The 21,979-nt window shown below is 41.3% G+C and overlaps 1 protein-coding gene across 2 annotated transcripts in view; it reads left to right on the top strand.

Annotated features, from left to right (window-relative positions):
• Aig1 (androgen induced 1) overlaps nucleotides 1–21,979 on the top strand; it is a 234,759-nt gene that overhangs the window by 182,224 nt on the left and 30,556 nt on the right. For both annotated transcript variants that reach the window (XM_076858181.2, XM_076858182.2), the window contains exon 5: nucleotides 7,588–7,703. In XM_076858181.2, the coding sequence (XP_076714296.1) occupies nucleotides 7,588–7,703 (116 nt within the window). The remainder of the gene's footprint in view (nucleotides 1–7,587; nucleotides 7,704–21,979) is intronic.

The raw sequence follows: 21,979 nt of genomic DNA, 5'->3' as shown, positions 1-21,979 counted from the left end.
CAAACTTGCCATTTTCTCCTGATGTTTAAGAAAATACCCCAATGCTTTCAAATATTACTGACTGCAGGAACATCCAGTTCATTTGTCCCTTTCCCTTGCCTTCCACCTCTACTTTATCTGGCATTGAGGTTCCTTCCCTCCTTCTTCTCCTCACTCCATGACCCAAAATGCTTGCAAAATACTTTTGAGTAATAGGCCATCAAAAAAAAGAAAGGTCGTACAAATCCCAGAGGGTGCTTCTCTGTGACAGTGACTTGCTATTACTCTGACTCCTTCCTTTCTCCTTATGTGAGGTCCTCAGTGCCCAGGGGATTTGCCCTGCAACATGAGCATGAAGATTGGCTTCATACTGAATATAGAAGCCATTCAGTCCTTTGCCCCTGGAATCTTTCCAACCTGAATGGCAGGGGGATGAGAAAAGATGCCTGGCTCCTTCTTTCAAGCTCCACCATGAGAGAGTTGCCCTGATAGGCTCATGTTCTCCCCGTGCTCCATAGGCAACGTGGCATCAAGGCTCAAAGGGTGGCCTCAGAAGCTGAACTGCCCAGGTCTGAGCCCAAATCCACCACCTTCCCATCAGATAAACCTGAGCAATTTTCTTAATTATACTTTGCTTCATTTTTCTCTATAATGGAATTGATGATGATGATGATGATGATGATAAAAATAACAACAACATATACCTCAAATGATTATTGTTAAAATTGAATGAGTTTTAATCCATATAAAGTGCTACAGTTGCTAGCATGCAGAAAAGAGATCACGCAGAATAACTTCAATCATATTTGCATGTATGGAGTGAGCTGCTTTTACTATAGGATCTCATACATGCAACCCTAGTGAATTGGCTCTTTTCAAAGGTGAAAGACTTCAAATTTGTATCAGGCTAATTGAAATACATTTCCAAGAAGAATAGTTCATTAGGGGCAAGAATCTTTGTTCTGGAGTATATTTTAAGATAACTGGGATAGTGAGTGACATCATAGTACAAGTCCAGTTAGTAAAATATTTATTGAATGAATGTACAAAGGAGCTTGGGAAGCAATGTGTCTCAGTTGGAGCACAGTTTCTGAAGTCACAGAGATTTGATGTCAAATGCTGACTGCACCAATTAGGAGTTCTTTACTACCTTTGCCAGTCAAACCCTTGTTTTGCTATTTCCTTGTACATAAAATAAAGGTACAGATAACTACTGCATAAAGATTGTCATTAGAATTAAATATGATATTAGTTGAAATGTCTAGCATGAACAGTAGCTAAGTAAATGGTATCTCTTCTTATTTATTCTACATTTATGTGCATCAATAACTAATGGAGGAAGCATTGTAAACACAGACGGATGAAGAGTCACATTCCCGTGTGGGCCTGTCAAATATTCCCAAAGATACAGACTCGTTTTTTGTACTTTTCCCCATACATTGTTTTCAGTATTGTGGTGTTTATTAAAGGAGAAAAAAGGAAAAAAGAGGGAAAAATTGTAGGTAATCAGGCTGAGAAAGGTATATAAGGTAAAAGACTAGAGAGGAGGCCTAAACAAAGTTGTGGGGCACATAGGAGCCCCGTCGTTGCTGAAAGACCTGCAGGACAGAAGATCAGACAGGGGAGCCCGTGGCAGGTAGATCCACCTCTCCCTGATCGTCCTCCACCCCACCTGACCTTTCCACTGTTCATATACAAACGTGTTTCTCCTACCCTGTACACCTTAACAATACGGCAGGAGCAGTTTGGCAAAGCGCACACCAGAACCCTTGGTGATTTGCCTTCTGGTCACCTCACCTAGCCAGACTTCATCCTCACACTCTTTCATGGGCCATGTCTCCGTGGTGGACCATCACTCACTTTGACTTCTTCTTGTCCTGGTAGATGAATTCCTTCCTTTCTGCTTTGTAATCCCCAGTCACAGGTAAAAACCCAGCTCAAATGTCTCCTGTTGTGTGCAGTCTTTCCCTGACCCACCCAAGCAGAGCAGATCCCTCAGGCCCTTGCATGTCAGCCATCTGGCTAGAGCCCATCATGTTGTCTGATTTTCTGAAGAAGGCAGTAATTAGAGAGAGAGTCTATAAGAAGGACAAATGCTAACTGTCAAATGTCATGGGAGAAGTAAACAAAATAGGTCCCTCAAAAATCACTGTTACATTTTATGGTACAACATGGGCCATTTCTGGCATCCCATTCACAAAAAGAATTCCTTATTTGGAAGGAATATTACACCACATTGAAACTGCCCAATAATGTCACGTCCCCTTGGCACCTCATGGCCGCCATCATTAGGAAGATTTTGCAAGAGGTATTTACTGCCCTCCAGTCATATTAAAAATGCTTTTTAAATGCAAAATAATAGTCCAGTGAACCATGTCCCTGTCCTAGTGTAATTGTTTCTGTGATGCATAGTTTGCTCTTAATTGCAAAGATATGTGTGTCTTTGTTTATAATGTGTGACATTATTTGATTTATTTGGCCTAATTATAAAACCATATCCTAACAGTTGTTGGGACTAAAGTTAGAGCTGAATGAATCCCAAATTTAATACGTAGGCCAAAAAGAGATTGGGAAGTACCTGAGACCACACAGACTCACGATGCATGTTGGTTCCATCTGAACCTGAGATTTTGACCCTGGGTCACAGTTTTTCTATCCTCATTTTGAACATGAGGCTGCTCTGTGTAAAAAGCAATTCAATCCCACGTGGCAGCTGGCAGGAATAGACACCCAAAACCGTACCAAAAAGGCATAATCAAAAATGTTCTGGAACTTACTAGAGAGATTCTACATCATATTTACAGACATCACCAAATAAAAACTAACACCTCAGCTTTCAGGAGAGGGAGTCCCATGAGGAGGTTCCATTCTGGAGACTTCTGGAGAAAAGGACATTATAGTGTTTGAGATTGGCAGCTTTCTGTCACTCTAAACACTGAAACATCTGTACTAGGGAGGGAGTGGCTGATTTGAACTGATAGTGGAATTAATAACAACAGCTTCAGGATAAAACATTTGTTCATATTTTCAGAGGTAAAACTTTAGGTTCACAGCTGAGCCTGTATCGTTTTTATTTCCAAGATGCCTGGATGTCATCTCTGTCTCTCTGTAAGAGGAAGATGCCTCACCAACAGATTCTAAATTATTGGCCCCAAGGGAAGATCCACCCTAATTTTGCACAGGCCCCCACCCTATATAGTGTTTTCCTGTACTCAGAAAGCATTGGACTTTTGGGAGAGCCCAGAACTTTGCCCAAGATTGGAATCGGCCAGTGTTTTGTGATATCACTGTTTTCTGATGTCACCCCTTCTATCATTTTAAATATTACTTTGCTAATGCAATGGGTCTTATTTTAAAAACTGGGAAATCCCTTCTTATTTTATGTACAAATACAGATTTCCCATTTTTATTTTTATTTTTATTTTTTTCTAATTTATTTTAAAGAGAGAGAGAGAGAGAGAGAGAGAGAGAGAGAGAGAGAGAGAGAGAGAAGTTTAATATTTATTTTTTTTAGTTATTGGCGGACACAACATCTTTGTTTGTATGTGGTGCTGAGGATCGAACCCGGGCCGCACGCATGCCAGGCGAGCGCGCTACCGCTTGAGCCACATCCCCAGCCCAGATTTCCCATTTTTAATAGGATGAAAAAAAAAAAAACAAGCATCCAAGTTACAACCTGGAGTGTATGACTTTTTGCATCCTAGGGAAGCCTTTCATATTATTTCCGTTTGTGGTGGACCTCATGGAGACTCTTTCTCATCCCATCTTCTCTGGGAGGCCCTGTCATGTCTCCAGCATGCCTGAAACCTGGGTGCCCATAAGACTGCGAGTACACACATGCACATATATGCAGGTGCCATGCATACCTACACAGCTGTCCTTATATTTTTGATCATTAGTTGTCTTAGGGATATCAGAAAACCTAGATGTCCTGACAACTGTGAAAGCAAAAGCAAGCTTGCTTGGTGATCTGATGCACCCTTTACCATGAGCACACTCTCAGAGGCTGCCTGTGTCCTGCTGATGCAGAAAAGTGGACCCCAGGTTGCCAGCTCTGTTACCCAACTAGGCTGGTCACACCTCATATTCAAAACCAGGCTTTGCCTCCAAGGAAGAAATTTTTTCACATGGTACAGGAATACCATCCTCCTATTGAAAAACAAGAAGTTTTAGAGAGAAAGAGAAAGACAGTCTGGGCTCTTACAGCCCTTCCAAGTGTACCTCCCATGACCTAAGGGCCTGTCACTAGGCTCCACCTCTTAAAGGTCCACCTGTACTCCCAGGATCAAGCCTCCCAACACAGGATCCCTTGGGAACAAGCCATACCAAAAACCATAGCAACAGTCTATAAAAAGAACAACCCTATACAAGTCTTGGGAGCCACTGTTTACCCCACTGTTTATTTCCTCTGTTTATCCAAAGTGAGCCTACACCTACCTGAGAATACTCAGGTTTTAAATAGTATTGGGGTGAGAAGAAACAGGTGCTTCTTGATTATGTCTCCAGTCCTCTGTTGCTGTCATCAAACCACTTTATAGTTCTGACTTTATAGTAGCCCACTCTGTCATTTATGATTATTCAGATAATCACAGGAAGTAAGGGTGAGTAAAATTAATTTTATTAGAGTGAAGAACTTTTTGTTCCTTGGGGGGCCAACCAAAAAATAGTTCTGGTCTGTGGGAAACAATATACGTGATCTTCAATCATGCACTGGCTTATGATTCTAAGATTATTCAACTCTGTTATATTTGAAAAATACAATGCTAAGGGAAAAAAAAAAAACCATGGGATTTGGAGGCAGATTAAAAACAGATCTGTTTTGAATCCTCCCTCTGGATCTAGTAGCTGAGTGATCTTAGGCAAAATAATTAACCTCTATGAGCTTTTTTTTTTCTCATCTACAGAATGAAGTTAATAATACTCACTTAGGAGAATGTTCAGAACATTAAATTATCTCAACAAATATTCCTCAAGTTCCTTCTAAGCGCCAACAAGGTCTTTTCTAAGTACTGCAAATGCCACAGTGAATAAAACATAAGATTTCCATTCTTGTGCAGCTGGTGGTCTTAAAAGGGAACAGACCCTTTCTATCCTGGGCCTTAAGTCTCTGAAGCAGTGTTGCCTAGAAATGGATTCAAACTGGATTTCTTGTACCTAAAGTTCTAAAATAACTATCCCTCTTGCTACCACAGATTTGGAGTTATAGCTTAGCTGCTAAAAGTTACTTAAAATTCAAAATGACCATCTATAAAGTTTTACCATCTTTTTAGTTCATAAAACTTTAGACTAGGGCAACACTTGCAATAAATCTTTGATATTATGTTGACTTTTGCTGGTAGATGCTATTTACAAGTAAATATGATTTGCATTATAAATGTTCAGAGGAGAAGATAAACATTCTTTAGTACATGAAAATTATGAATGATAAGAATGGTCTAGAAAAACTTTCCTCCTTAGTGGTTATGTCACTGATGGAACAAGTTGTTCCTTTTTAGTGTTTCAAGGGTAAAGTGATCTACAAAGATCTTCCTTTTTAAAAGTAGATTTTTCTGCCTGCCATCAGTAAAGTGCATCCTAACCCTGTGCTGATTGTCAGCAAGTAGACTAGATAAAATAATAGTCACTGGGTAACTAAGGATATTTGAACTAATATAAATTTGTAGAAAAATGGGTTCATTTCTACTCATTTTGGATTGCAGAGGCAGAACTAAGAAATACCTTAATATGAATGATCTCAAACTAATATCATTCTCATTTATAACCACATGGGTTATCAAAGTCAACATTATCTTCAATGTAAAGGTTTGAAGAATTTTTTTCTATGTAAGGTTTGATAAGAAATGACCTTATTGCTAGCTGTATTTTAAATTTTACACAGTGAAAGTATTGTTGCTATCTCAAACTGTTGGTAAAATTCCAGACCAGTGTCATCTGAGGTAACTCGATTACAATAAAAATACAAGAGAATGGTTCTTTAAAATGCATTTATCTTTTCTGTATTAGCACATATGTGCATTTTGCATGCTTCCCTAGAGAGATAATTATACTGTTTCAAAACAATAATAATAGTAAAGAAGATAAAAGATGAAGAAACATAAAGCTACCCAACTGTGGGATCACTCTCCTGACATCCTTGGAATGCCACTCTAATTACTAATGAAATGGCACTTAGAACAGTTATCTAGAGGAGACTGTTGAGGCTAAAAAATAAAAAATCCACCATTTTAATATTTCTTTCAAAATCACTTTTTTTTTTTTCTATTTTGTCTATGGACATTAACAATAAGTTGCTCCAGAGATGCTTACCTTGACATCCCCAGCATGTCTTTCAACCTGCCAACACCTACCTGCCACCTGGCTTCATTTTTGCTGAAATACTTGTTATAATCTGAGTTTGAAAATCAGGACATTAAATTGTCTACTTTTCTTTGCATATGCAAACAACACAGCGTGAGCAGGACAAAGATTCTTCCATGGCTGTTCAGGAGTTACTAAATAAAATTCAACCCTACCAACAGATGGATTTTCAGTCATTTCTGCCACCTTTGCACTTCTAAGAAACTCTAGAGTTGACAAGTAAGGATATATCCTGACACACTTTTATCTAAGAAGCTCTTGGAACCTTATGTCTAGCTACCATATCTCAGTACCAAAGAATATTTTGGATCTTAGAGGGATTTAAGAACTTGAATTTCCTTCTTACCCTTTGGGTAGATACATTTCATCTCCATTCTGGTCCCTTGTACTTAGTATATAGAGTAACCACTGGAACAGAAAGACCAAGGGAATGTTCCACTTAACTTCTTGGGATTCTGCCTTCAAACATCATATTTAAATCCATGTACTGCTGGTACATACTGGCACAGCCTTTTGGGAAACAAATTTGATGTTGTTTCCTAATCTGATTCTGATACACACATAATTTGGCAGTAGATGTCAGTAGCTTTAAAATCTTCAGACACTTTAACTCCAAGGAAATACTTTAACATTCAGACCTTCAGAGAGTTCTATTTTTAAAAGTTGATAATGACATTGGTAATAAATGAAAAATTGAAAACCCTTTACTGTCTGATGCCCAAGGACAGGAATTGGTTAAATAAATTTTAGTACATCCACATAATAGAGTTTTAAGCAGTTACGGTCAGGGCTGTTGGTCTAGAAGAATTTCTAAAATGGAATAACAAAAATTCTCATGCTACAATAGTGTGATAAAAATCTAAAACTAAATTGCATGCACTGTATGATCTTAAAGATATATAAATAACATGACCAAGGAGAAAAAAAAAACAAAAACAACCCATCCCCCAAATGTTAGCTATGGTTATTTTTGTTCCAGTTCTTTTTGCTCTACCTCTTTCTATGGCATCAAAATTTCCTATCATGGACATCAAATCAAACAAAATTTCAAAAGTTAAGATATAGAAGAAAAACGGAGCAGTTGCTGCGGGACATGTTGTCGTGTCTTTCTCCCTCTCTAGCATGTTATACACTTTCTACTCTGGCCCCTTCTTAGGAATTTACACTGTTCATTTTCCTACTGGAGAAAAAATACAACTGTAGAAAGGCAATGATAAGAATCTGTGTCACCTAGTCTCTGTTCTTTTCCAGCACACGACGGTTTTGCCCTTTATATTAATCGAGATGAGGACATCGCATCATCAGTATCCCAGCAGGAGCAGTGGACTCACAGCCATATGCACCTTCTCTGTGGGCTATATATTATGGTAAGGACCATGCCTGCTGGGCCTTCATATTGTATGAGATTTTGCACAGCTAAATTTGGGCACATATTGCATTATGGATATAATCACTAACAGATTCACACTGTGTGCCTCATTTGGTCCAAGACCTGGGCTTTGTCTCGTTTCCCCAGATGCTTATATTTTTAGAAAGTATATGCCAAACCTCACACAGCAGGAATTTGTTGAACAATCCCATGTAAGCAGTGGTTCTTCCAAGGCTACATTTTTCAACTCTTTTTCAAACTAAATGTTTTTCTTGGACACCAATTTTATAGCTTAAGGGCTTTTTAGCTTGGGATTTTTTGTTGTCGCTTTTGTTGGGGGTGGGGTGGAGAAATTGCAACAAACATGAAATAAGGACAGAAGAAATGACCTCTTAAGAACAGCAACTTTAATAGGAAGCAAGCGAAAATGTCCATTTTTCTGAATGTGTTTAAAACTTGTTCCAGAGTTAGCTATTACATATAGAGTGTGTTTAACTGTTTGGGGGTTGAATGTTGGGGTACATCACCACAAGAAATCTCCATGTTGGCTATTGGACACAGTGAAGTCCCAGAGTAAGGTGACAAATTTATCTGATAAGAGTTTTTGCCTGGCAAGTTTACTTCACATTAATTTAAGTTTTTATCATGTTTTAATACTTCAAAATTTATTTATCTTACCATAGAGGAGTACTAATTTCTCTTTATAATTCCACGTCTGCTTTGATATATTAACACACACATACTCCTCTTAACTGAGCTGTCCCTCCCACCAGCATTTCTGTCTCTTGAGACACTTTTGTCCTGAGTTCTGGGTCACCATCCCCTCCTCTGAGCCTGAAGGACTGGATAATGTTCTTCCAAACACCCCCAAACTGTACTTCATCCCGCCAAGAGCCCAGAGCTCTTTGGGAGGCCCAGTCTCCATAGAGCATTTTGCTTCATCCAGCCTAGAATATAAAATAAAGTACAGCCAGTCCAGGACTTCACATTCTATGCATAAACAATCACATAATGCCCCGGATCTGATCAGAAAGAGAAATTGCTGCCAGGAAGTCACACTATGTGGCTGGATCCAAGGGGCATCCAGATAGTGGACCCCAAAATAAACATGCAGAGAAGTTCATCCCATCTGACACTCCATCAGGTAGTAAGGAGCCATTTGCAAGCACTGGGAAAGAGTCCTAATTACTTTCCGGAGTTGGTTTCCTGTTATTGTTGTTGTTTGTTTGTTTGTTTTGTTTTTCTGCATGCAATTCCTTAAGTATTGACTTGGTCTGATAGAAAAAGTCCAAAAGATCACAGATGAAATGTGATTAACGTTATGTCTTAGAAATGAACTTCCCTGCTTTTTACATATGAACTTGATATTCAATGACTATTCCCTTTCAGAAGAATCGAGTAGGGAAGCTACAGTCACTGCAAGGATGCTACAAAAGCTAAAACATACCTGAAACTGCCTTTAGCATTAGCTTAAAAGTCAACCTCTCATACCCACACCTCCACCTATGGGACAGGCAGGTTTTGCTCTCTGGAAACCGTGATATATATCTGAGGGTTCATTTTTATGCTTTTCAGTTTTCTTGTAAAGCCCCAGAGGTTTTAGGAACTATGTTCTTTTTGATGGCCTTTCTTCGACTGTATATACAATCAGTCCATGTTCCAAAGAGGCATGGGGGAAATACCACACAGTCTTCTTTATAGACCCCCAAGATCCCTCATTACAGTGAAGCATGACTCATGCTCTTGTGCCAAGTGAGGCTTGCCAGCTCCATGTACTCCCAAGCAAACCAGTACTTGTTTGGTCCTTGTGTTTGCATTAACCAGAGAATTCCCTCAGATTTGTTCTGAGAAAGCTTTCAAAGTAGGCATTTTCCTTTGGTGTTCTGCCCCAGGCACTTATAGCCATGCCAAGAGCTGAACAATGCCTCTCACGTCATGTCACATTATATAAACCCAGAGATTTAATTGTTATCAAAAAGGCACTGGCTTTTGCTCCCTTCTAGACTATCTCAGAACTCACATACCAGTAACACAACAGCAGAAGTTGCCGGATATGAAATCTTTGGACAGCATTCCAGTGTTAGAATTGGACATTCTGGAACCTCATGCCAAGATGAAGAAAAAATAAAGTAGTCTTCTTATCATGTGCTACTTATAAAATAAGCAGATCTCCTTTATAGTGCTGAGTAGGGTGTAGCTGACTGTGTACCTTGGGGCTGCGGGCCAGCAGGTCCACTTCTTTCCTCAGATACTAACTGGCTTTCAGTTTCCTCCCCATTGAAAGTTATTCTTATCTTAGGTTTGGAGAAGGAGAGTTGAGAAATCCCGGGAGAGATGCCTGGACTTTCCCTCAGTGATGCACCCCTGAGCTCCCACACTCAGTGGCTCCGTTTCCCAACCTCATCCCAGTCCTCCCCAAGCTTAACACCCAAGTCCATCCCAGGTCCTCTCGTGACCATGTCTGCCTACCCGCCAGTCTGCTTTCTCCATCTACCCAAATGTTTCAGACATAAACAACCTTCTGTTCACTTTATGGAGAGCTCCTAACTCTTTTCCTGAATCCTTATCCTCCATCATCATTTCCCATCATCATTTCTCTGCACCCTATTGGTAATATTTCTCCAAATAAATGAGAGGATCCTTATTGTCTCATGCTGCATACAACACTGAGGTCCCCTTGGTGATTCATATGACAGTGATTATCAAGGTTCGTAGTAGGAACCATTCTTCTGAAGTGGACACCATGCCAAGTGCTTTTCAAATATCACAGTATCGTTCCCCCAGGAGACCTGTGGGATGGGCATATCTTGCCCATTTCACAAAGAAAGAAGCTAAAACTCAAAAAGCTTCTTTGACTCAAATCAGGACAAGCCACTGGGCTTTGCCAGAACTATAGATGTGTGGCTCAGAATCCATATTATTAGCTTTACCCTTGCCTGCCTGTTCCTGTAGGAAGAGTAACTCTATAGATGAAAGTATTATATGGAGTTTTGGTTTTGTTGTATTTTAAAGAAACAAACCAAAACAGCCAACTCTAGGAGGTAAGCCTATTTCCTGGGTTGGAATTCTGGCCCCTCCACTTCACCTTTCTAGGCTCATCCAGATGTAAAATAGGGAGAAAGATAGTTTATCCCTCACAGAACAGTTGTAAGAAGTCAATGACTGAATGTACAACCTAGAGAACAATGCCTAGCTCATAGTAAAAAGTTCCTATATTTGCTATTATCAGTTCTGAGAAGCTCCCCAACAAACAATAATACTAGCACCTAATGTTTTCTTTTCAAAGGTTTGAGAATACTAGTTATGATACCCTAAGTTTTTTCTCCCTTTACTTATTTCATCACTCTTCACTTTCTCTATGGGATTTGAAAATATCATTTTTTATGGTCTCAGGGCCCTAATGGTTTTAGATAAATACCATATTCCAAACACCATTATTCCAAATGTGTTCATAATTTTCCAACATAGGAAATGGAGCAAAAGCAGAATGAAATATGACCTTTGCTTTGTGATGCAATCCTAAATTGTCTCATAATTTTATCTGCCACCAAGCTTGATTATCTTTAGGTCATGCAATTCTGGATCATTTTTTTTTTCCTTATTGAAACTTTTGCATTTTCTCAAGTTTCTACTGGAAACATCATTATTTTATTTACATATATCACCTTTAAACACAAAGAAATTTTAAAAAACAAAAATAATAGTGCACTCAGATTTTTTTAAAGTCTTAAGAATTTTTAGTCATGAATGAGTAAAATTTTGACTAAGAAAATGAAATTTTAGACCACATTTAAGTCCTCCCGATTAATTGGATGCTTCTTCACCAGTTAAACATATCTGGCCCACGGGTAATTGTTCTTTGACCAGAGGATGACACTTTTCTCTGTTCAGCTTGAACCTTTCACTCCACCACAACTGCCCACCTGTTGGCTTTTATATCTATACTAGTGCTTCAAGGTTTTCTTGATTTTTCTGGGCCCCGGATGAGTGAGTAACTTCTAAGTACTTCACATTCTGAATAGAGATGCCTTTCTTAGGGTTGTAAGAGACAACCAAGGGACTCTGTTCCCTTGCCCATCCCCAGAGCCACCCACACTCTTCATCATGGCCATCTCCCCCATCCTCCAGCTCCAGCTTGACTGAGAAAGTGAAAGAGGTTCTTTGCAGACTTGAATTTGGAGTCTGAGGGAGCCATTAGGGGATGGAAAAATGCAACACGTAAAAGAAGTGCTCCCCATGCTCACCAAAGTCAAGTGTGAGAGGCTCCAAGAGAATCTCTGGTAAACACTGGGCTGAGGCAGGAATCCACTCAAGAAGCAGACTTTTCATTTCTCTTATGCCTCATACCTGTGCAAGGAAAGTGGCATGTGGAGAGAGGGACTGCTGTAGAGCTGCCCCGATCTCATGGTTGTGTTTCAAAGATGAATGAGTTTCTTATGGGTATGACTTGACAGAGGAAGGTTTCCCATTGAGCTGTCTGGATAGGCCCCCAAGAAGTCCAGCCCCCTGGGCAAGAGTTATCCAGCAATAAGAAACTCTGTGTTATGTTCCCATGGGCAGAAGCTGAGCTGTGTTAAATGTGTAATCGAGGGAGCCAGCCATATTCCCAGCATCAGGGAACTCTGCAGTGGAGAAGCCCTTCAGAGACTCCTACAAATCTCACACCTGAGTCCCAAGAAAAAGTGGGCATTTAGACTGCAGCTTCAGTACAATGATCAGCAAGATGTTGGGATTAGCCAGAGAAATAGAGGCAGCCACTTACAGAAAAACAGGCCGTGTAGTCTGAAGGTATTTATCCTCCTCTCATTTCTCCTCTCAGACCTCCAGGCAGGGGATGAGGCATCTCAGAACCAGGCCATGCCCTCCACTCAGGGCTCCACCTACGAGCCTCATGTACTCGTAGCAGAGGGCCAGATGTTGGATCAGAGTGAAAAGGGAGAGTGCACAGAGACTCCTGGAGTTGGGGAGGGCCACCGAGGGTCTCGTGGGTCATTGTAAGGACTTTGTGCTTAATTCAGGGTGAAATCTAGAGTCATTGGAAGGCTGGAACAGAGCATTTACATGACCCAAGAGGTTTTTAAAGGATCCCTTGGGCTACTTTGTTAAGAGTGGATTGGGGCAAGGGATTGTTTTAGTCAGCTCTTTCACTGCCATGACTAAAAGACCCGATAAGAACAATTTTAGAGGAGGGAAAGTTTATTTGGAGGCTCACAATTTCAAAGGCCTCAGTCCATATACAGCTGGCTCCATTCCTCAGGGCTCAAGATGAAGCAGAACATCATGGCAGAAGAGTGTGGTGGAGGGAAGCAGCTCACATGATGATCAGGAAGCAGAGAGAAAGAAAGAATCCACTCACCAGATAAAATATATAGACCCCAAGAGCATGTGCCCAATGCCCACTTCCTCCAGCCACACCCTGCCTTCAGTTACCACTCAGTTAATACCTAGTAGGGGATTAATTCACTGATTGGGTTAAGGCTTTCATAACCCAATCATTTCACTTCTGAATGCTCTTGCATTATCTCAGACAGGAGCTTTTGGGGAACACCTAATATCTAAATCATAACAGGGATGGGACAGGGGAAAAGATGGGAGGCTATGGAAGTAATCCTGCTGAGAGACAAAGTGGCTTGGCCTCTGATAGTAGAAATGGGGATGGCTGAAGGTACAGTCAGTAGAAATTTGTGACCCAGTCAATAAACTCCAAACACAGCCCCTTTAACAATATTTAACCTTGGTATGGAAGACAAAATGATGCCTACACTACCCCCAAAGATAGCCACACCCTGATCATCAGAAAATGTGAATGGTCCCTGGAAAAAGGACCTTGAGGTATGATCAGGTTAAGGACCTTGGATGGAGGAGATTATCCTGTGTTGGCCCAGAGGACCACAGGAGTCCTTAGAGGGGAAGAACCTTTCATAGCTATGGTCAGAACGAGACATGATCTGATAGAACAGTCTCAAAGATGGAAGGAGGGACGGACCCAGACCTCCGCTCCGGACTCTGAAGGTAGAGGAAGGAGGCCATGAGCAAGGGACACAGGCCATCTCTAGAAGCTGAGAAGGGCAGAGAAGAGAATTTTCCTTTGAAGTTAGACATCTAATCTATAGAATTTTAAGTTTATGTTGTTTTAAGTCATGAGGTTTGTGGCGATAAGTTATAGCAATAATAGCAAACTAATATACTTGAGCAAATCATTCAATCTCTGTGGGCCACCGTTTCTCCACTTGAGGAAATAAGAAATATGATACTTATCAGGGAGGATTACCGTGAGAATCAGAAAAATGGGTATACAATTCCCATCCCATAATTGACACTCAGTACAATGGCCATTACTATAGTTCTATTTATACTCTGAGAATGTTTGGTCTCTGGAAAGCCTTCACGAACCTGTGGGGCTTATTCTGGGAGCGGAAGTCCAGATCATTGAATTCAGAGGCTCCTTGTTGAGTTTCCCTCTTCCTCGGGCCTTTGAGCATGTTGCTTAGCCTTCCCTAGCCTCATTTTTACCACCTATAAAACACAAAAGAACACCTGTGTCACAGGCACGTAGGGATGCTCAAGAAGTGAAAGGAAGAATGAAAGGATCTTTCCTTCCTTCTAGGTCACAATAAAAAAACCCAAACATCTACAGAGTCTCCACGAGAGAGGCCCATTTTTCTTTCTCTCTCTCTTCCCCACCAACCTTATTTAATTTTCATTTTATCCTCTGCTCCTCTTATGGGTTTTGGTCCTTTTTCATGGGATTTCTATCTTTTCCCCCTATTAAGAATGCTAAAGAGTTTTCTGAAATTTTCTTATGGTTCATATATTAAGTTATTTCTGGAGCTCTGATTTTCCCCTGAGAATTGAGAATGTCATTGCTTTCCCATTGTTCCAATCTGCTTGCTTTCAGAAGCACTTTGTTGAGAGTATGTTGCTTTCTCATTCTTTTAACAAGAAGTCTATCTTTACTCTTGAGGGCTTAGCCACTGAGATGTGGCTTGTGCTGGGCCACTCCGAGAATCGGCTGGGGTGCGTGTCCAATCAGTTTCTTAGATCTGCTCCCATACAGAAAAGGCCTGTGTCTCTAATCTATCTCAGTTCCCAGGATTTATCATTTGGAATTCATCTTTTCCCTGCAAGAGTCAGTTCTCAGACATTCTGGGAATACCTGGAGATGGGGAAATCCCCATGTGCTGTTAATTTTCCCCACCCCAGAGTCATTTTCTATGTGGTTATGGGCCTTCCCACACTCCCAGCTTCCCACCCATAACCACACCATTCCTTCTTTTCCCTCAGTCTTCTCAGATTAACAAGTTGATGCTGCTTGTGTCCTTGATGCTACTTGGCAGTTTCTCCATGTGGACATCTCTGTCCACTTTCATCTTCCTCCACCTCGTTCTCCCACTCCTCTCAATGGGTGGCCTGGCCTTTTATGCCACAGAGAAAACCAGACTTCCAACAAGGACTCCTTCACCTTCCTCCTGCAGGTGCTCTCTCTGCACTCACCCTCTTCTCACCTTGGAGATGTGTTTCCTCACTTTTCAATAGGCAGCCCTCCCCTCTGTGAGCTGGCCCCATCCCCTCCCAGCTTCTGGAACCTCATCTGTCAATCATCATTTCATTCTTCTGTAACTTCAGCCTCACTCTTGGATCCTTACAGTCTAGTCCCCATGTTCACCTTACAAAAATTGCTTTTCCAAGATCACCCCCTTGGAAATCCAGCTACTACCCCACTTGCTACTCACAGCCGAGTTGCTCCCAGGAGTCGTTTAGACTGTCTTAACTCTCACTTACACATCAAAGAGACAGGATAATGTAGTGTACTGGTTGAAAAAATGAACTCATGTCTAAATTCTCTTTCTGCTACATGACCTTGAGCAATTCATTAAACCTCTCAATGCCTTAATTTCCTCATCTGTGAAATGGGAAAATAATTGTACCTATTTCTTAACATTAAGCATTAAAATAATGTTCATCTTGAGTATATATAAGGCATGTAAGATAATACCTAGCACAGAGTCTGTACTATAATATTATTATTATTAACCCACTCTAATGTGGCTTTGCTGATATCACTAGTGGCTTGTATCTTAAGGAAGTCATGGAATGCTTTATAGGCCTCTTCTCAATGGATGTTTTTTGCACTCTTTCCGCAAAACTCTCTTTCCCTGACTTCAGTAATATAACAGTCTCCCTATTCTTTCCCTCTCCAGTTTCTCATGGTGATCCCCTTAGCTTCTTTTGACGGTTCTTCCAATTCTCCCCAAACCTCTATATTGGAGGGTTTTTTTTGACCCAGTACCAGGTTCTCTTCTGTTACTACCAATTCTCCCTGGTCCATTCAGTCCCCTCTGTGTTTGCAGTATCTCCCAAATCTTCAGCCAGCAGCTCTCTACTGAGCCTACTCCATAATCTACCCACTTAGCAATTTCAAGCCAACTTCATATCATACCTGATTTCCCATCCCACCTCCAAACCTGCATACCCTGCCATCATCACCTACCCTGTTACCCATGTCAGAAATCTAGGAGACACTCTCAGTCTCTCTTGGACATACAACAGGCAGTTGCTTATCAGTTTCTGGCTTTTATACCTGCAAAGAACTTTTATAACCCTCACACTTTGCTCTACTCCCATGGCCAACACCATGGTCCAAGCTCAGTTATCTCTATCCTAAACCACCACATAAAACTAGCGTCCTCCACCCACCCTATCTATTCACGGGATCACTGAGTGATCTTTTAAAAACTAACATAAGCATGCCACTCCTTTGCTACAAAGTTTGGATGATTTCTCATTGCTTCTAGGGATTAGGACAAAATTCTTTACATGGTAGTTTAGGGAGCCCTGCATTACCTGACCCCTGATGACCTCTCCTCTGCTTCCTCTTCCCCTTTGCTAACTAGGCCAGCCACAGTGAACTGTCTCTTTGATTATCAAGAGATTATCCAATTATCCTCCCAGATTTACCACTTTCACCCTGTCCATACCCCACCCAACCCACCTTCCCCAACCATGATTCCCACTTCTGTTAACTCATCTCTCAGGCTCTGGCCTGATTTTCTTTCTCAGTAGTGGGGGCCTTCTGGGATTCTTCACACTTGGCAGCTTCTGTGTGGTACACCTACTATAATCCCCTGTTCATTTGTGCCAGGGGATTTCAACATTGCGTGTAGTCTTGTAAGTTTGTGGGGTTTTCTTTATCTCCAAAAGTCTGTCCCCATAGTCCCTTCCCCTCACTATGTAGAGCAAAAGAAGATCATCACCTGAAATAATCTTAAAGACAACAGAAAGCCTTGTCTTCTACAATATTCTAAGGGTTAATTATCTTTAGACATAGCATCAATCGAAATGTCATAGACAAGATTCTTGATTTTGAGAGCTCAAGAAGAGATTGTGACAGTGAGTTCTAACTGAAAGTTGCATGGTATATAAACCTCCCACACCCCTCTCTTAACACTTAGCTTGATGGTAGCCACATAAACTATGTGCAATGCCTCTCCCATTTATTTCCGTAAGACTGAGTTTCAGCTGTATCATCTCATCTCCCACCTACCTGATTCGTTTAAATTGACAACGGAAGCTGATGATCCTGTAGGAGAAACCTCACAGACTGCACTTCTTGTCTGAGTGACATCCTGTATGGGAGATGGTCCAGTTCAGGCAATAGGAACATCTCAAATAGAGGAAAATTTCATTTTTTTTAGCAAAATTATAGCCTGTGCCTTTTCCTGAGCCGAGCCTCTGCAGGTTCTCAGAGAATTTGAGAGCACTTTGAAGGCTCAGAACATTCTCTAATGGGCTGCACTGGAAGCTTTACAGGAGCATCTTCACAGTGACCTCAGCCCTGCCCTGCTCACCTTCAGCAGATGGTTTCCATAGCCAGGAATAACCAGGAGGAAAACAGTTCCCAGGCATGGTCTCTCCCACAAGTGCTGGGTTCCCAGGAGACACAGAATAAAAACCAATTGAAAATAAACAATTCAGATGAGGAGATATCTGCACCAGAGTTGAATTTATATTCCAAGAGTCAATAGAATCTAAAGCCAAAAGATCATTTGTTTGAGATTAATGGAAATGGCGAGAGAAACTTGGTCTAAAAATCACCATGTAAAATTTTGATTTTATACATCTCCTAATAGTTTTCTAAGTAAACAAAGCATCTTGATGATTATTATTACCATAATATTCTAGATCTTATTTTGAAATATTTAGGTACATGTTGATAGATGACAAAGTTCACTGACTTTCTCAAAAATGTGTCTGTTGAGTGCCTACCATGTATAAGGCCTTATGCCAGGTGGGGGAGGTAAACAATGGGAAGAGCTTTGGCTCTGACCTAGAAACTTCTACACTATTAAAGGGCACAGGGAAATAAGCAGCAATTAGACTTGATGAAGCCTGTTTATAAAAAGGAGAAGTAGGTGGACCTCCAGAGCCCAGAGGAAGGTTCTCTAACCTGTTTTACAAGGTCATGAAAAGCTTCCTAGAAAAAGTGACGTTATAACCTGCCCCTTTGTGGGTGAATAGGAGCCATCCCTATGAAGGTCCCTGGTAAAAGCACCAGCCAGAGGAAGGAGAGACAACCCCCAGAAAGCCAAAGAAGTTCAGTGCACCTGGAGCCAGTGACCTTTGACCCTCCTCCACTTTCATTTTACCTTCCCACAACGCCTTCTCTGAGCAGGTTTCTTGGTGGTTGAGTGGGTAGGTGGGTGTTCTGTCCCCTTTCTGCGCTACCAGCTGTTCTGTGGTCACTTCTTCCCAGCCTCCCTGAGCCCATTCTTCCACACCCTCCCTATGTTCCAACTCTGAGCAAGCATTCTTACCCTGCCTCCCATCTATTTTCCACTTCTTGGCCAGAGAGTTTGTTTTTTAAATGCAAATTTTATCATATCAATCGTTCTATTTAAAACTTCAATCGTTTGCTTTTCCCAGTTTGAGGTTTCTTGGATTTTTCTGTTTTGGTAGCACTTTTCTTTTTTCCTTGCACTATGTCTCCCTGGGCTGTGATATTCTCACATGACGGTAGAGAGGAAAACAAAGTGTGTAAGTCATCCTTAAAATCTGAGAATCCCGTACAAAAATCCTATGCAAATTAAAACGATGCATAAACCTACAGGTACAAATACAAACTATTTTCAAATGATAATCACTTAACCCTTGATATTCTGCTGGAAAAACATTGGATGTGAAGGATAATGGAGTCTTTAGACTTGGATGAGCTGTGTCCTCTATCTATCTAGCTCTGCTGGAAGACTACAAGAAGGAAGTGACAATTCATTCATAAATTCTTGTCAGCCTCTAGAGAAATCAAGAATTGTCATTAGGACTCTGTTGAGACCTGTTCCTTCCCCAAAGTAGTAATAGCTTGCAAAAAACTATCGGTTGGAGAAACTTTGTTTTTTTAACCTCTCCTTTTTAGCAGACTGCTATTTCCTTATTTGTGACTATGATAGGATTAAAATTCAAGTAGATTTTCTTATTTTGCTCATTTTTCAAACTTCCTTTTTGTTACCTTTACCACTGAACACCATCTTGACCGAGTTAAAGTTCTTATAAACTTTCTTGTAACATTTCTTTGATTTTGCTGTAGGAACTTCTGGTCTCTACTCTTTTTTTTTCCAGCATTACTGGGAATTGAACCCAGGAGTACTCTATCACTGAGCTACATCCCAGACCTTTTTATTTTTTGAGACATGGTTTTGCTAATTTTCTGAGACTGGCCCCAAACTTGCAACCCTGTTGCCTCATCTGACCATGCAGCCATCATGCCAAGCTGGTCTCTAATCTTGCTGTGAAGAAATCTGAGGCAAGCTCCATTTCTTTAGAGAACAACCTGCTATCATCAGGATACATCTTAAAGTTCTGTCTTTCCTTGAATTTAACAATTTCATTAAGGTTAAATTCATTTTGTCAATTTTTTTTACCTTTTTCAGAAAACTTCTTTTCATTTTCAGATTAATTTTTTTAATGTGGGATGTTCTTCTAATAGATGATGTATTTTGATTCTTTTTTTTTTCCTTTAAAAATAGTATTCGTACACACTTAGATCTTTAAGGCCAACTTCTGTTTGCAAACTAACTCATATAAAATGTGCAGTGTATCTGTCAGTCATCCACTTAAAAGTGTTTTCAGTGAGTAATTAACAGTCCAAACTCATCAGTCCTGCTTGGCCCCTGGTATAAGGTCAAGTTAGCAGCCAGACACACTCTCTGCATTCTAAGGAGAAATAGCCTTGATTTTCATTGTGGATGGCTCCAGGGCTGTGGCGTCTGTTCGTGTTCTAAAGTCAGTAATACCAGAGCACGTGGTAGTGCTACCAGACCAGCTGGTGTGTGTTGTGTTGGCACGTATGTCCTTTCCAGTGTAAGCATCACAGCTTGTGGTTGGCTGGAAGTGCTCTCCTAAATGCCACCCATTTCATATCTGGGAAAGACAACAACAACAACAACAAAAACTGGATCCGTGTCCTTGTTGCTAGAGCTGATCACCTGACTGGCAGAGAACCCACTTCTTATCCCTCGGGAGGATGGTAGTTCTATTTGACATCCAGGTCAAGGAGGCCCGACTTTTCCCGAGCATCATGTAAAATTTTCTTCTCTCCTGTGGTAGTGACATTGTGGCCTCTTCTTCTCACAATCTTTGGAATGGCTGGGTCTAAAAATAAGATGGCGTGAGTCAGTACAGCCCTCGTAGAAAGACACTGTGTGGTGCCACTGTCACCTAGTCTGTAACGCCAGCAGCACACGAGCAGAAGCACACAGACGTGTGGCAGGAATAGCAACACACGCAGGTAGGTGATTGAAGGTGCTGAACGGGGTCTGAGACGAGTGACCTTGTTGAAAGGAGGTTGAGAGGAGCTTTGTAAGGTAAACACAGTGTTCCTCAGGAGCGACAGGCATCTTGCTGTAGAAGGGACACTACCAGACTTCCCTATCTCACAATGCAAGATTCCTACATTGAACAGGAATCTTAGGTGGTAGACAACTCTTTAGTCCCAGGTTCTTCATCCGCATAGTGACCTTTCTTCCCATACCTGCCATGGCATCCTTGCTTTGAGCAGTGAGGCACAGTGGGCATTGCCCTCAGCAGAGGCAATTTTGCTCAACCTGAACCACAGTTGAGGGAAAGAGCCGTGGTTTCTTGATTCTTCTTGATGCTTTCATTTGCCACATACACAGAGATGGGAAAGAACTAGGAGTAGAACAATGCAGTCAGCTGAAGAGCTTCCCACTGCTGAAATCCCTAGGTGATCCCCAAAGCCCTAAGTGATCCCCTGCCTGCTGGTGCTGCCTCATTCCTTGACCTTGTCCATCTGCCCTTTTATCATTTGGCCACATTCAACTTCTTTCCATCCCTCAGACATCCTGCAGTTGTGAATCTGGACTAAGGGGTGCCCAGATAGCTGGCAAAACATTATTTCCAGTTGTGTCTCTGAGGGTGTTTTGGAAGAAGTTGGCATTTGAATTTGCACACTGAATAGAGAAGATCACCCTCACCAATGCAGTTGGGCATCCTGCAGTCTATTTAGAGCTTAAATAAAATAGGTGGAGGAAAGGCGAATTTGCTGTCTCTGCTGAAGTGGGATGTCCATCATCTGCCCACAGAGAGCACAGCTCCTGGTTCTCCAGCTCGGGACTCAGACCATGACTCAACACCACCAGCCCTCTGGGGCCTGGGCCTCTGGGTTAGACTGGAATGACACCACCAGCTTTTCTGCACCTCTGGCTTCTAAACAGTGGATGGTGGGACTTCTCAGCCTCCATCATCACTGAGTCAATGGATCATAATAAATCTCTTTCCATATGTGTCATGTATGTGTATGTAGCCACTCGTGAACCCCAACTGGCAAGCACACCATGTTCCTTCTTCCCGCAAGACATTCTTACGTTTGTCCCTCCCCTGTCACTGGCTCCACTTCCAACCCCCCCCTTCACCTAACAACTCCCATCCATGCTTTCATGTTCACCTTAAACTTCAACGTGTTCCCATGAAAATTTCCTTTATCCCCTGTTTTAGGTCTGTGTTTCTGCTTCCCAATAATCATTAGGAATTACTCTCAAATGTCTGGTTTTCCTTCTAGTCAGTGAAGTGCTGAGAGTAAGCACTGTGGTGCTTCAATTCATTGCTGTATCTCAACTTCTTAGCAGAAAGTGTAGCTTGAAGCATGAGTTAAATGGAGAAATAAATGGATGAGGAGAAAGTGTGAAGGAGTGTTAAGGTTTGATGACAGCAAGCTGAATGAGTTGTTTTCTTCTAGCTTCTATTTTCTCTCTGACAGGAAAT

This window comes from Callospermophilus lateralis, chromosome 6 (assembly GCF_048772815.1).
Source record: "Callospermophilus lateralis isolate mCalLat2 chromosome 6, mCalLat2.hap1, whole genome shotgun sequence".
Classification (NCBI taxonomy): Eukaryota; Metazoa; Chordata; class Mammalia; order Rodentia; family Sciuridae; genus Callospermophilus; species Callospermophilus lateralis.
The sequence above is the reverse complement of the archived record's forward strand: the minus strand, read 5'-3'. Positions and strand labels throughout refer to the sequence as shown.